Genomic DNA, 15,531 nt, shown 5'->3' on the forward strand with positions numbered 1-15,531 from the left:
ATTGTTGTTTCTTTCTCTCCCTCTCCCACCCTCCTTTTTGTCCCTCTGTCCTGCATTTTTACATGTTCTGTATAATGTAACTCTGTTATACTGGCCAGGGAGATAGTGATCCTTTGCACTGCTCAGAGAAAACGTTTCTTTCTTTTTCCCCTTTTCAACTCCGCAGTCAGTTGCTCTGTTTCACTAGTTTTCATTGTGTGAGTAAAGAACGTCAACAAGAAATAGACGTGTTTTTATTTTGGGCAGAGTTTGCATTTACACTTAAAAACGGTTTTAGAACAAAGCCTTAATTAGGAAAATGGAGAGTGTTGACTGGGTTTGGGGAAAAGTGGCCCTACAACTAGTCTTGCGTGTGTCTGTAGTAGGGTATTCCGAAAGATGTCATTTCAAAATGTTTTTGTGCATCAGCAGTTTTTCTCTTGTTATGTCAGTCACTGACAGTCACCCAATTATCCTTGTCAGCTAACAATTTTTTGATTGGTAAGTTAGTAAAGCCAGCTATCTAAACTTGGCCGAATACCAACTGCATGGCAAGATTTGATTTGATTGATTTTACCTCCAGGGGGCCCATATTGATTTTGCTCGTCACTCTCACTCTAAAAAAAAACACTCAGATATCATTAACATGGCATAAGTCATGACAAAATGTGTAGAATTGCAGGTAATTCGCTTTGAAACGGCTAAAATTACTCTCTGTTCCACGGCAAAACAAGATCCTGTGGTTGGCGTTTGCATAAAAATATATACAGTGCATATACAATGCCTTGCGAAAGTATTCGGCCCCCTTGAAGTTTTGCCACATTTCAGGCTTCAAACATAAAGTTATAAAACTGATTTATTTGTGAAGAATGAACAACAAGTGGGACACAATCATGAAGTGGAACGACATTTATTGGATATTTCAAACTTTTTTAACAAATCAAAAACTGAAAAATTGGGCGTGCAAAATTATTCAGCCCCCTTAAGTTAATACTTTGTAGCGCCACCTTTTGCTGTGATTACAGCTGAAAGTCGCTTGGGGTATGTCTCTATCAGTTTTGCACATCGAGAGACTGAAATTTTTTTCCCATTCCTCCTTGCAAAACAGCTCGAGCTCAGTGAGGTTGGATGGAGAGCATTTGTGAACAGCAGTTTTCAGTTCTTTCCACAGATTCTCGATTGGATTCAGGTCTGGACTTTGACTTGGCCATTCTAACACCTAACATACATACACTTCCATTTCCATTTTTTGGATGTCCTCCTGAGTTGTTTTACTACCCCCCCCCCCCCCCCCCAGAAGGCTAAACTCCCCTTAGCACACACACACACACACCAGCTGCGTTTGATAGGCCTGGTGCAGGAGTGGGACATCTTTGAGGGTCCTTCCTGAAGACACTCAGGGAAGAGAGAGAGAGGGCTATCCTCCTCTTTGTTTATGCCTTTGCCACATGAGCAAGCAGGAGTATGATGTGCTCATAGTGGCTAGGAAGGGTGTGTGCAGATGGAGTTGCATTGAAGACACGCCAAACAAACTCTCCGCCACATTACCCACGAAACAAAGCTCCTCCCTACTACACACATACCATTGCCCAGTTGACGATTGGCCCTAGAAACTACATCAAAAAGTGAAGAACCAGTCCAACTGAAATACATTTCCCCACCTTCCGTTTCTCCCTCTCTCTCATTCTCCCTTTTCTCTCCCTTCATACTCACTCCCCTTGTTTTTCAAAACACTATTTTAACCCCTCCCTATCCACTATCTTTCTTCTCTTATTTCACTGTACCAACCCTGTTAAGTCACGTGAATGTCTGTTGTTTTTTCCATTTTTCTTCTTCTTGCATGTTTGTCTATCATGCATGGATCTGCCGGTGGAGGAGAGGAGAGGAGGAGAGGAGGGGTGCTGGGAGTATAACAGGGGCCCTATGAATGCACAGTTGGGAAATCTGCAGTGGAGGGAAGGCTGGGGGTGCTGAGAGATGGAGGGAAGGGGCGGTTGAGTAGCGTCCTACACATGCCACATGCATGCCAAAGAATCCTCACTGTGGGATATCTGGTTTTCATGCGCAATCACCCAATGGAAATTACCATGAAAGAGAAGGGGGGGGCAAAACAGACAGCAGTACAGTACATTCAGCCTTTGTCCTGTCCTCTTGAGAAAAGTAATATATACACAGTACCAGTCAAAAGTTTGGACACACCTACTCATTCAAGGGTGTTTCTTTATTTTTACTATTTTACATTGTAAAATAATAGTGAAGACATCAAAACTATGGAATAACACATATGGAATAATGTAGTAACCAAAAAAGTGTTAAACAAATCCAAATATATTTTAGATTCTTCATGTAGCCACCCTTTTGCCTTGATGACAGCTTTGCACAGTCTAGGTTTTATCTCAACCAGCTTCACCTAGAATGCTTTTCCAACAGGCTTGAAGGAGTTCCCACATATGCTGAGCATTTGTTGGCTGCTTTTCCTTCACTCATCCCTGTCACGACTTCCACCAAAGGTGGCTCCTCTCCCTGTTCGGGCGGTGCTCGGCGGTCGTGGTCGCCGGTCTGCTAGCTGCCACCGATCCATTTTCTTTTTAGTTTGGATTTATCTGTCTTGTTGTTCGTGTAGCTCTCATTTGTTTTGGTTGCGTTTTGGTTTGTTCTGCCGAACACGTGTTTTTTTTCGGGACTACGTTACTGTTGTTTTGTGACTACTGTTGTGGTCCAGTTCCTGTTCTTTGGACTTGTAAATAAAACATCCTTTCTTGCAATTCGCTCTCTCCTGCGCCTGACTCCACACCCGCCGCACCTAGGGAGAACTTGACAATCCCAAACCATCTCAATTGGTTTGAGGTTGGGTGATTGTGATGCCAGGTTATCACTCTCCTTCTTGGCCAAATAGCCCTTACACAGCCTGGAGGTGTATTGGATCAATGTCCTGTTGAAAAACAAATGATAGTCCCACTAAGCTAGTGGTTAGGTAGTGGTTAGGTATTTGGGCCAGTAACAGGAAGGTTGCTGGATCGAATCCCAAAATCTGTTGTTCAGCCCCTGAGCAATGCAGTTAACCCACTGTTCCCCGGGCGCTGAAGACGTGGATGTAATTTAAGGCAGCCCCCACACCTCTCTGATTTAGAGGGGTTGGGTTAAATGCAGAAGACACATTTCCGTTGAATATATTCAGTTGGACAACTGACTAGGTATCCCCCTTTCCCAAAGCGCAATCCAGATTGGATGGCGTATCGCTGCAGAATTCTGTGGTAGCCATGCTTGTTAAGTGTGCCTTGAATTCTAAATAAATCACAAACAGTGTTACCAGCAAAGCACCCCCACACCATCACACCTCCTCCTCCAGGCTCCTCCAGGCTTCACAGTGGGAACCACACACGTGGAGATCATCTGTTCACCCACTCTCACAAAGACACTCAAAATGTCAAATTTGGACTCAATAGACCAAAGGACAGTTTTCCCACCAGTCTGATGTCCATTGCTCGTGTTTCTTGGCATATGCAAGTCTCTTCTTCTTATTGTTGTCTTTTACCAGTGGTTTCTTTGCAGCAATTCAACCACGAAGGCCTGATTCACGCAGTCTCCTCTGAACAGTTGATGTTGAGATGTGTCTGTTACTTGAACTCTGTGAAGCATTTATTTGGGCTGCATTTTCTGAGGCTGGTAACAAATTAACTTATACCCTGCAGCAGAGGTAACTCTGGGTCTTCCTTTCCTGTGGTGGTCCTCATGAGACCCAGTTCCATCATAGCACTTGATAGTTTTTGTGACTACAATTGAAGAAACTTTCAAAATTCTCAACATTTTCCGGATTGACTGACCTTCATGTCTTAAAGTAATGATGGAATGTCGTTTCTCTTTGCTTATTTGAGCTGTTCTTGACATAATATGGATGTGGTATTTTAACAAATAGGGCTATCTTCTGTATACCCACCCCTACTTTGTCACAACACAACTGATTGGCTCAAACACATTAATTGCACAAATTAACTTTTAACAAGGCACACCTGTTATTTGAAATGCATTCCAGGTGACTATCTCATAAATCTGGTTGAGAGAATGCTAAGTGTGTGTAAAGCTGTCATCAAGGCAAAGGGTGGTTACTTTGAAGAATCTAAAAAAATATATATATTTGGATTTGTTTAACACTTTTTTGGTTACTACATGATTCCATATGTGTTATTTCATAGTTTTGATGTCTTCACTATTATTCTACAATGTAAAAAATAGTACAAATAAAGAAAAACCTTGAATGAGTAGGTGTGTCCAAACTTTTGACTGGTACTATATATACAGACAGATACCTTTCAATCTGTATGTTCTACAGTCATCATATACAGCTTCATGCATCTAATGCTTACAGCTCCTACAGTATAAACATTTTGTAACACTTTTATGTGTGCAAATTCTGATATGTTCAAGTACACTGCCCACAAAGGTATTTGAAGTCCAACCCCCTCCTCCCCTGTTACTCATACCTCATACTGTATGAATATATCATATAAAATGTGCTTGCATTCTAAAGTGACTGTAAGTAACGGGCCAATGCAAACCATAATACAACAACCATGTTACTTGTAGTGGAATAGTCTATGACACACAGGGTGTGACCGTACAAAACAAAGTGCCACTGTCAGACCTCTTATCAGACCTTGGTTATCACACCTGTGTACACACATTCATATATGTAAATGTGTTACCACAACTGGTAAAGGTTCTTCTATGTCACTGGACTTTCTGTCCTCTTCAAGTTAGGAGAAGTGAAGGTTGTGTAGTAAGAGTAGGTAGCCTAACGGTTTACAGTGTTGAGCCAGTAACCGAAAGGTCGCTGGTTCAAATCCCAGTCACCTCGGTGAAAGAAATCTTAACCCTAATGGCTCCTATAAGAGTGGCTGTTATTTGACTTGAGTGTCAAATGACTTGAGTGTGGGAAAAGTATTGTTGTAATTTGCAGCAACAGTAGACTGGGTGTCTGTTGAAACAAGGGTGCCTGTGGTCTCACTATGGTTGGAGTATGCAAAATAAACAGGCACCTGATACACACACAGTACCAGACAGATTCCCCCCTAAAGCATTTTATTCATACCACATCACAGTGACCATGAATCAACCGTAAACCTCTGGATACATCATATGACGAGCATTGGAGGCATTACCTTTGTTTGTGTACGATTTTATATATATTTTTCCAAACAATACAAAACAAACGCATGCAAACAACAGCACACAGACGCACACAAACATCAACGACATCACACCTACATCTCCACACGGTCTACATGGTCTAAACTGCACCATTTTGTTTCTCTCTGACGCCCAACATTTAGATAATAACGCATTTGACCTTTCCATTTTATTAACGATGAAGGATTTGGTTGATTTCCCATTTTTAAGTATACATTTTTTCCAAGATGATTAACGAGAAAAGTATTATCCAACCCATCAGTCATAGGAGGCATTACTAACTTCCTTTGCATGCCCTTTTTGGACATCTCTAAGCATTGTGGGAGGATGTGGGCGATTGTGTCTATAAGGACTCTGGTGGGCTGCGGCTTCCCGTGAGACCAATCATCTCTCCGATGGGAGTTCATGGGAAAACAATGTTACGAGTCACCACAGTGGCAAATCGTAAATACACTGCACAGCCAATCGGATGGACATATGTTAAAAACCACAGCAGTGGCTGAGCAGGAACATCATCAACATTTTCCTTCCCAGAAAATACCTTACTGTGATCCGAGGCCTACGGTGAGCAGGATGGATCAAAATACATAATTCAAACAATGTGAGAGTGGCAGAGATCCATACTTTCGATACTAAGTGCAATCATTCACATTCACTTGACAATGGAAAGGCAGTAAGCATCTGTATACATGCATTCAGTCAAGGGAGTAATGGAATATGTTAATCAATTGTGCAGCACACTTGAAATTAGTCATACTTTCACCGAGATTTCCCATGAACTGTTTCGATATCGTCTTCTGAATTATGAACATACAGTAACAGATGGGCGGTCCAATAGTATCCTGAGGTGATGTACTAGTGTCTCGTGAGACTCTTTGTTAGCAAACACACAGATGCGTAGAGTTCAGGCTCGGCGAGCAGGGGTGAATCCCTTGTGGGATAACAAAATCTGTCACACACACTAACCCACGCCCTCCCCATCCCTGTTGTCTGTCTGCTCTCAAGGTCACTGTGCGTGCGTTTGTGCGTGTGTGTGTGTGTGTGTGTGTGTGTGTGTGTGTGTGTGTGTGTGTGTGTGTGTGTGTGTGTGTGTGTGTGTGTGTGTGTGTGTGTGTGTGTGTGTGTGTGTGTGTGTGTGTGTGTGTGTGTGTGTGTGTGTGTGTGTGTGTGTGTGTGTGTGTGTGTGTTGGCCGGAACAGTCAGCCTCCCCCTCCCTTCCTGTACACTGTGTTGTCTGCAATACTGACTGAATCCATCTCTCCAGTCTCCCCTAACAGACTGATGCAGCGATGATGCCGTTATATCACTGCTGTAAGTGAGTCTAAAGTGAACTGGCTTAACAGTTCTAAATGTGATTAACAAATAACATAAATCCTTTTCAGAATAGGTTGCATTTTTTAAAATAATGACTTCTGTCAGAGTACTTGAGCAAGCTGGCAGCAGGGAGAAAATGAAACATTTGTGGGAGGTACCTTGGTGCAGGCAATGGTAATATTTGGGTGTAAGGGATGGGGGCTTGGGGACTGGCCACATTCCTTTTCTTCCTGCTCATTCTGTATGAGAATCTTCATGCTTTAAAACAAGTTCCCTCCTTATGAGGTGTCAAGCAGAGACGGTGGATGTGGTTGTGTGTGCACATTTGTGTGATGGAGGAGGAGACAATGTGACAAAGCACATTACGCCATCACGTCTATCTGATACAATCACAAGGCAGAGAGCGCCTCCTTGTGGCCATAATATATCTGAGCATCATTATCATCATCACTACCAGCTGGTAAAATTCCATTCCCTCGTACAAGGAACGCACGAGTGCAGGGAGGACGGACTGCGGTAGCGGGCCAAGCAAATTATTCAATAAGATTCAAAGGAGCCTGGTGCGGGTTTTTAGAAAGTCCAATCATTCCTGGTTGCAGTTAGATCAGCACACTGGGGCCAGTCCATGTTGTGGTAGGCCTACAGCTGGTTTTCCCCTTGACTAATCAACAGACCAACCTGACTCCACCCATCTCCTTCCCCATACTGTAGCATGATAAGGGTGAGTTTAACGTGTTCTGAGAATTCCGTTTTATTCCCCACTGATCTTTTGTATTTATAAAAAGTATTCATACACATAACCTCTGTCTACCTGCTGTAAACAGTACATAGGAGGCCTAAACATATAGGAGTAGCAAGATTTCGTGAGAACATTGAGTATTGTAACTATCACCTGCATGTAGGCTTTCAGAGAAAAGGTGAAACTCTCCCGTAGTTTATTGAAAAGGTCACCTTGTAGTCATCAAAGTAAAAAATGGAGCTAAATCCCCACAACTCAAGGGCTCACTACACCAATTACAGGTTCCCAATACCTTTACTCTGCTTAACTTCTATGGCCAATGATTCACAAATTTGGGCCCCAGGACCGAGTTTGGGAATCCCTGCTCAAGAGCATAACGGCATGAATATAAAAAATCTATTTCTCTTCAATGCAAACCATGTCATGGAAAAGCAATGCCAGAGGTTGAAGTCAGAGTTTTTTTCCCTCCCATTTATTTTACTATTGTCGTTTTTGTTCTTTTACATTAAAAAAAAAAGTCAGTAGTTACATGCAAACCATTCTCTGTTAACAGACTAAACGCATTGTGCACAGCTACTTGTGTAATGTAGCCTAGGTAAGTTATACCATTAAACACACTGCCCAATCAATAATAAAGGTTAAATCAAATCAAATCAATCAAAATGATAACACATGAATAATATAATGTATGCCACATTCAGAGTCATTGTGTGTTCAACTTGATCCTGGTTTACTGTACGATGCCACACCTTAGCAAGGCCTACTGCTCTAACTGTAGACCTACCAGTATGTGGCTGCCAATATTAATGCAACACAAACATTTGCCTTTCTTCTTTATGTCATACCAAACAGGGAATAGCTCAAACCCCATTCATCGAACACCTGTCGCTTTGCAAACTGTTAGCTTTGAAAGTTGTCAAGCGAGAGAAGAAGGGGGAAAAGATCCTCATGCCTATTCTACTTGAACCGTTCTACTATTTGCCTGGCGGCAAACTTGCTAGCAACAATTTCACATCCCAGATGTCATGTGCCCATTTCCACAGTTCTCCCTCAACTTTCTAACTTTATTACATAACATAAAGTTATTTCATTTCACAACTGACAGACTTGCCTCATCTTGCTTGTAATACTTCCTTTTCTTAGCTTTCGTTCATTGGCCGCATTGCAGAAAAAGTAACTGGTTTCAGCACTGTTGCTTGAGAGAATTCTCCAACATCAAATCAAATCAAATGTGATTCTAATCAAATCAGATTTTATTCAAATCAAATCCAATTTTATTTGTCACAAACACATGGTTAGCAGATGTTAATGTGAGTGTAGCGAAATGCTTGTGCTTCTAGTTCCGACAATGCAGTAATAACCAACGAGTAATCTAGCTAACAATTCCAAAACTACTACCTTATACACACAAGTGTAAAGGGATAAAGAATATGTACATAAAGATATATGAATGAGTGATGGTACAGAGCGGCATAGGCAAGATGCAGTAGATGGTATCGAGTACAGTATATACATATGAGATGAGTATGTAAACAAAGTGGCATAGTTTAAAGTGGCTAGTGATACATGTATTACATAAAGATGCAGTAGATGATATAGAGTACAGTATATACGTATACATATGAAATAAATAATGTAGGGTATGTAAACATTATATGAAGTAGCATTGTTTAAAGTGGCTAGTGATATATTTTACATCAATTCCCATTATTAAAGTGGCTGGAGTTGAGTCAGTGTGTTGGCAGCAACATGTAATCTACTCTCCACAAACAACTCCACAACAAAGCAACAAACACTATTATGGCTGACCAAGTTGTGACCTCAAAACAATACTTTAAAACAATGTGATATGGGAAGATATGGCTTTATTTATAGAATATTTATTATTATTATGTATTTTCCAACTAATACGTTTTTCAACCTTGTCTACAATATATTTCATATAATGGAAATGTAAACAAACATGGCAAAAAGTCACATGGACATATTACAATCAAAGATTTTCAATTATATTGACAAGATAGTCGAGTGAACGCTCTAACAATGGAGATACTTTTCCTCAAAGATGGAACCAGGCGGGAGGAGTCACGATTCAGGTGGGACCATTCTAGCCAATGAGAGGGCAGATTCACGCGTGTGAACAACAGGGATAACTCTGATATAAAATCGTTGTTTTTAAAAGAAATTCCATGTGCGTCCGCTTGTATCAATATATTCGTAACAAAATAACAAATACGAAACTTATATTCGATCAATTAAGATTCACATAGCAAAGTATATATTAATTATTTTGTTTTAGCAAATTCAACACTCTCATTGACCTCCAGACAAAAATCTTTCACTTCATGTCTTATTTTCTTGGACATATTTTGAGCAGAGTAAACCTTCTCGCTTAGCCTCTTCCTTCCTGTTACAATATTGCAACAAGTAACAGTTGGACACGGCCTGGCTGAGCAGCGCCCTCTTTCAGAAATCTGGTTTGGAAAACAGAACAAATGGCGGTTGACAGCTCGAGAACTGCTATTCAATTCGAGTGGTAGCCTGTGCTGTAATTTTCGAACCGAAAAGGGGTATGAATAACGTTTGGGGCTTTTAAATTATATTTGATGTGATAGAATTGACCCAACACATTGCATCAAAGCTTCCGTTTCCCAATATACATTTTAAGCCAACACCTCATTTGGTCGCCTTTCGTTCCAGTTCTCTGCTGCCTGTGACTGGAACGAATTGCTAAAATCACTGAAGTTGGAGACTTTTATCTCCCTCACCAACTTCAAACATTTGCTATCTGAGCAGCTAACCGATCACTGCAGCTGTACATAGTCTATCAGTAAATAGCCGACCCAATTTTATCTACCTCATCCCCATACTGTTTATATGTATTTACTTTTCTGCTCTTTTGCACACCAATATCTCTACCTGTACATGACCATCTGATCATCTATCACTCCAGTGTTAATCTGCAAAATTGTAATTATCCGCCTACCTCATGCCTTTTGCACACAATGTATATAGACTCTCTTTTTTTCTACTGTGTTATTGACTTGTTAATTGTTTACTCCATGTGTAACTCTGCTGTCTGTTCACACTGCTATGCTTTATCTTGGCCAGGTCGCAGTTGCAAATGAGAACTTGTTCTCAACTAGCCTACCTGGTTAAATAAAGGTGAAATTAAAAAAGTGTAGCCTGTCCTGAAGTGCATTAGCTGCATTTAAAAAACGTGGTTTCAAAATTCTGCACAAATGTGTCTGCCACACTTCAAAGCATTGCATAAAAAAATGTATTAACTGCAGAAATGTTTGCAGGCCCAAGGGTTTCCAATGCCAATATCAAACAAAATGTCATGGCCCTACAAAAGCTGTAGCCTAAATTGCAGTTACATATCAGTCTTTCTCCAGCCAGTCTCTAAGAATATGACCACCATACCATGGACACAAAACAGATCACTCATCATGCTCTCCAAATGGACAAATTTAACAGGGAAGGTAACTATGGCAACATTATGCCTCTCCTGACTGCCCTTGATAACACCTGTGTGACTTGTGAGCAGCTGCAAGGCACAGATATCGTCAGGGTCCTTTACAGTCTCCTCAATACCTGCTTAGACCATTCAGTGAAAAAAACTGCCAAGCACCTGTTGTCAAAATGGAAGAAACTCTACAGCCACCCCTATCACATCTCAAAGGAGAAGGGAAGCAGAGAATAATTCACTGTCGTTGGAGAGAGTATGCTGGCTGATAAAGCTTGTCTGGCAGACAGAGGTGGCCTAGCTGCTGGTGACGCTAGTAAACCAGTGGAGTTGGGTGCGTCTTGTGAACATGTGGTTTTCCATACTGGGTCCGAAGACAGAACACTCACAAATGGGACCAAGTGTGGGAGAGCTAAGGGAGAAGGGGTGACATCATGGCAGGCAGCTGGTGATTTGTCTTCGGAGTCAATTTTGCCCACCCTCTCAAAGCAGTCAGAAACTCCTGCCACCACTTCCCTGGGTAACCCTCCCCCTGTAAGGATTCCTCTGAGTTGGCTTTGAGGACAAAGTGCATCCAGCTCCTCCTTGGTGCCCTCAATCCAGAAACTTCCAAGGAGGCAGAGGGGAGGAGGACTGCAGAGGGGAGGAGGACTGCACATCCACCTCTATGACGCGGATGTGCAGCCCATTGCTAAATGGGTATATCTTTCATTGAAATGACCATTGAACAGCAGGAAATGTAAGATTATAGTATATGATTTGTTCTCATCTGTGTTTTTATAATGTGTCTGTACACATTACAGAGACATCTGTATCAGAGTCATTGGAGATATCATTATGTTTTATCAATTTAATTAAGTTTGTGTTTCACTGTCAGTATGGCAAATGTATTTTCAAGGAGTGGCTTTTCCAAAGTCCATGCAGTTCCCTATCTTTTTGATAGTCTCCCTATTTATAGCCTTTAACTTTTCAATCGTTGTCTGATAACTTTCTTTCTTTGAGACACACACACACACGCGCACGCTTGGACAGTATGTGTGTACTGTGCATGGTGGTACTTACAAACATACACACCTTCACAATCATTCACATTCACACTGTTTAATACATAGTTTGTGCAGGCTTTTCTGCCCATCCCCACACTGATAATATTACAATAGATAAACGTTATCAAGTGGAAAGTCCACATTCTCCTATCTTTCACTATTGCTGATACTGTACATTGAGGTACAGCAGAATACAATGTAGGGGAGAGTGGGATAAGTTCGAGCCAAATGGGTAAGTTGAGCCACCTTTGTTTCTAGGGAAACCATACACAAAATGTATATTTTTACCAAATATTTAATTTTACAATTGTTCTATACATCATTTGGGGTCAATATGAGGTCCTAAACCTAGCATGAAATTGCACCCTTGAAGCTGTGTGGGCTAAAATAGTCAAATGTTTGCCTTGGGGTAAGTTGAGCCAATGGTTGAGCCAATCACAAGTTGAGCAACTTGAAGTGTTTTCTTCCCAGGCATAATGCAAGGCATTATCGCTTGGATATGAGATATGAGACCAGGCCCTGTTGTTATGTTAAAAGTGTTAAAGGTGTTCAGCCTGCAATGTGAATTGTGTAGACATGGTTTTAAAAAGGTAGTGGTAATATTTAATTCAGTACAGACATTTGTAGACGGCTTAATTTACCCTCTCCCGGGGCTCAACTTACCCCATACTACAATTTATCTTCTTAAAATCTGATTTTAAACCTAACCTTAACTACACCGCTAACGTTATGCCTAACCCTAACCTGAATTTGGACTTTTGTAGACAATTTTGACTTTGTGGTTCTGCTATCTAGTGGAAACCGTGTTCTTGTCACAATGGGGCTTGGTTTATCCCTGACAAAGTGCAGCGTTTGAGTGATTGACTGTGTCATTGACTAAAAGATTGCTATAACATATGATGTAATTAGCTTTTTTTTTAAACGACCCATTGCGTTGTAAGATCTGACATGTGTAAGCAACTCCTGGGCAGAGGAACGCGCCCACTGTATGGAATATTACAGTGACGTCATCACAATATTGCCAGAGCAGTTTTGTATGGGCATTGCCATGGCCACATTCAAAAGCGATGACGCATCAGTGTTTAGAATGTCAATTTCCTGCTATACTTTCATATACTTTTTCAGTAGTAAAATCACAATTACACACACATTAATAGCTTCCTTTTATCCATTTTGCCCACAGTAGGCGTGACAAACGATCGGTCATATGAGCGTCAGTAGCGCCATGTCACCGGGAAACCTCGGCCGCTCGTGAGGATTTTGTAAAGGGATGACACCGCCGAAGTACATTATAAACAGCAAGGTACAGTTGTAACCAAGTGATACTATTCGTAGTTAGATATTTCAGACTTTCACATGTAATGTTAACTATATATATGAATGTTTTTACCAATTAGCCTAGCCAGCTACATTAAGCCAGTTGATGTTTAAACTACGCGCATGATCTCAAGACTACGTGGTTCATGGCAAGCGAGCATTTGGTGCTTTCGGGACAACTGGGAACTGGAGAAAAACGAAGTTAAACCATGAGTCGGTGATCTTCAGGTCGGAAAGTCGGAGCTCTAAAAAAGCTGCCCAAGTTTCCGAATTGTAATTTCGAGTTGGATGACAGTTCAAAACGATATTTCCAAGTCAGCTCGTTTTTCCCCAGTTGTCTTGGACGCAATGAAGTCAAGGATGTCCGAGTTCAGAGTTGTTTTGAACGCGGAAAGATTAACTGTATATTTACTAGCAGTCTTTATTCCTATTGTTTGTTTATTATTTAGGCCATGGGAGTCCGCTATACTTATTCCATACGACAGTCTTGTTGTTTACCTACTAATCAACCTACAGTACTACCAAAGCAAGTTTGTTTCAAATAGCCTATAGCTATAGCCTACGTCTCTTTTCAGATCATCTTCGCGATGGATATGTGTTCACTTTTATCCAAGTGTGTCATCAAGCAAACATTCCAAGCTTCTGCGCATGTCCTATCCAACCAAGTTCTTTGTTGGCTAGTGATATATGTAATGCTGGGGATAGGACCAGATTGGCTTGTTCTACAAATCAGTGGTATAATATTTTAGTAGGGCTCTCTGGTAAATGGTAACTCTCCATCTATTTAACATAGTAAAACAGAATACCATTGATTACCATGCTGATAATGCTCAAACAGTTTTATCTTTTTTCTAACTGAACAGTTGGCCTACTTCCCCTTTTAAAATGTGTGTTCATGTGTGCCACAGCTGCAGAAAGGCAGCATAACAAAGGTGCAGTCAGTCAGTGTCCTCCCTTGTCCAGATATATTCCGGCACATTAAATTCACTGTAGTTGGCTGAGGCGGATAACAATAGGCAAAGTCTTCAACCAATTTGACTAACAGGATGTGCGTCTGTTACCTATGTCTCTGACCTACTTGGGCTGATTTGCCCATTTCACTACCCTGTGTGTGTGTGTGGCCTCTGGCAACAGCTTTGCTCATGTGATTCTCTAAGAGATGCTCATCTGATCGTTGTCCATGTGACACATGCTGAGAATATTACAACTCCTACAACAGTTAATGTCGGGCAGGAAAATGCTACATCTTCATTGGATAAGATATCAACTACTAGACTCTATAGCATTGTGACTGATTTGACTTTAGCTGACTACAGATGAGGTACTGCGTTCATATTGTTAATCTGTGTTTCTTAATCTCATTTTCTTTTCACAGATGGTTAACAGAGCAATCAATCAGTTGATTGATTAACCTGAATGACTGTCATCTATTTGTCAGGTAGCAGCAGCGCTTCCCAGACCATCTCCCCCCCTAGCCAGCTACTCCACCAACCCTTCAGCCCAGGCCCAAGCCCAGCCATGACAGCCAAGTCGTCCCTGCTCAAGGTGATCCTCCTGGGGGACGGAGGTGTGGGCAAGTCCTCTCTCATGAACCGCTACGTCACCAACAAGTTTGACACGCATCTCTTCCACACCATTGGCGTGGAGTTCCTAAACAAGGAGCTGGAGGTGGACGGGCGCACCGTGACGCTCCAAATCTGGGACACGGCGGGCCAGGAGCGCTTCCGCTCGCTCCGGACACCTTTCTACCGTGGCTCCGACTGTTGTCTCCTAACCTTCAGCATGGATGACAACCAGAGCTTCCACAATCTCAACAACTGGAAGAAGGAGTTTGCCTACTACGCTGATGTCAAGGAACCTGAGAAGTTCCCATTCGTGATCCTGGGTAATAAGTTGGATGTGCCAGAGAGGCAGGTTTTGGCCGAGGACGCCCGCCAGTGGTGCCGCGACAACGGCGGCCACCCGTACTTTGAGACAAGCGCCAAGGACTCGACCAACGTGGCGGCGGCGTTTGAGGAGGCGGTGAGGAGGGTGCTGGCGCAGGAGGAAGGGGGGGAGCACCTCATCCCGACGGACACAATGGACCTGCACAGGAAGCCACACTCTGGCGCCTCCTGCTGCTGAGATGTAGGGGTGATTACCTTTATTTGACTATTAAAGGCCCAATGAAGCTGTTTATCTCAATTTAAAATGGGCAAAAATGGATTTTTAGCAAAATAAATATTTCTCAAGCAAGAATATGACTAAGACTGGGAAAACTAGCTGTTATTGGAAGAGGGGTTTGGAACTGTCTTTTGTTATTGGTCTATTAACCAATCAACCTTTGTTATTGGTCTATTAACCAATCAACCGCATAGTGATGTCACCATGGAAAGCTGAAACTGCCGCCCATGCAAACCTGCTGATTATAATGTCCTGTGTAGATTGTATTTTCAACCACCAACTATCAGGAAATAAACTGATCACATTTTTTCACAGTT

At 41.8% G+C, this 15,531-nt stretch overlaps 1 protein-coding gene across 12 annotated transcripts; it reads left to right on the top strand.

Annotated features, from left to right (window-relative positions):
• Positions 1 to 7,021: 7,021 nt before the first annotated feature.
• LOC124011458 (ras-related protein Rab-9A-like) lies at positions 7,022 to 15,531 on the top strand. Of its 12 annotated transcripts, none has more exons than XM_046324858.1 (3): positions 7,022 to 7,201; positions 12,918 to 13,037; positions 14,427 to 15,531. In XM_046324858.1, the coding sequence occupies exon 3, from the start codon at positions 14,468 to 14,470 to the stop codon at positions 15,173 to 15,175; it is 708 nt and encodes a 235-aa protein (XP_046180814.1). In that variant the 5' UTR covers positions 7,022 to 7,201; positions 12,918 to 13,037; positions 14,427 to 14,467; the 3' UTR covers positions 15,176 to 15,531. The 12 variants fall into 12 exon arrangements, with proteins under 12 accessions (XP_046180814.1, XP_046180816.1, XP_046180824.1 ...); XM_046324860.1 differs by having other exon boundaries at positions 12,921 to 13,037; XM_046324867.1 differs by having other exon boundaries at positions 7,183 to 7,201; positions 12,921 to 13,037; positions 14,490 to 15,531.

The sequence above is a fragment of the Oncorhynchus gorbuscha genome, linkage group LG23 (genome assembly GCF_021184085.1).
Source record: "Oncorhynchus gorbuscha isolate QuinsamMale2020 ecotype Even-year linkage group LG23, OgorEven_v1.0, whole genome shotgun sequence".
Classification (NCBI taxonomy): domain Eukaryota; kingdom Metazoa; phylum Chordata; class Actinopteri; order Salmoniformes; family Salmonidae; genus Oncorhynchus; species Oncorhynchus gorbuscha.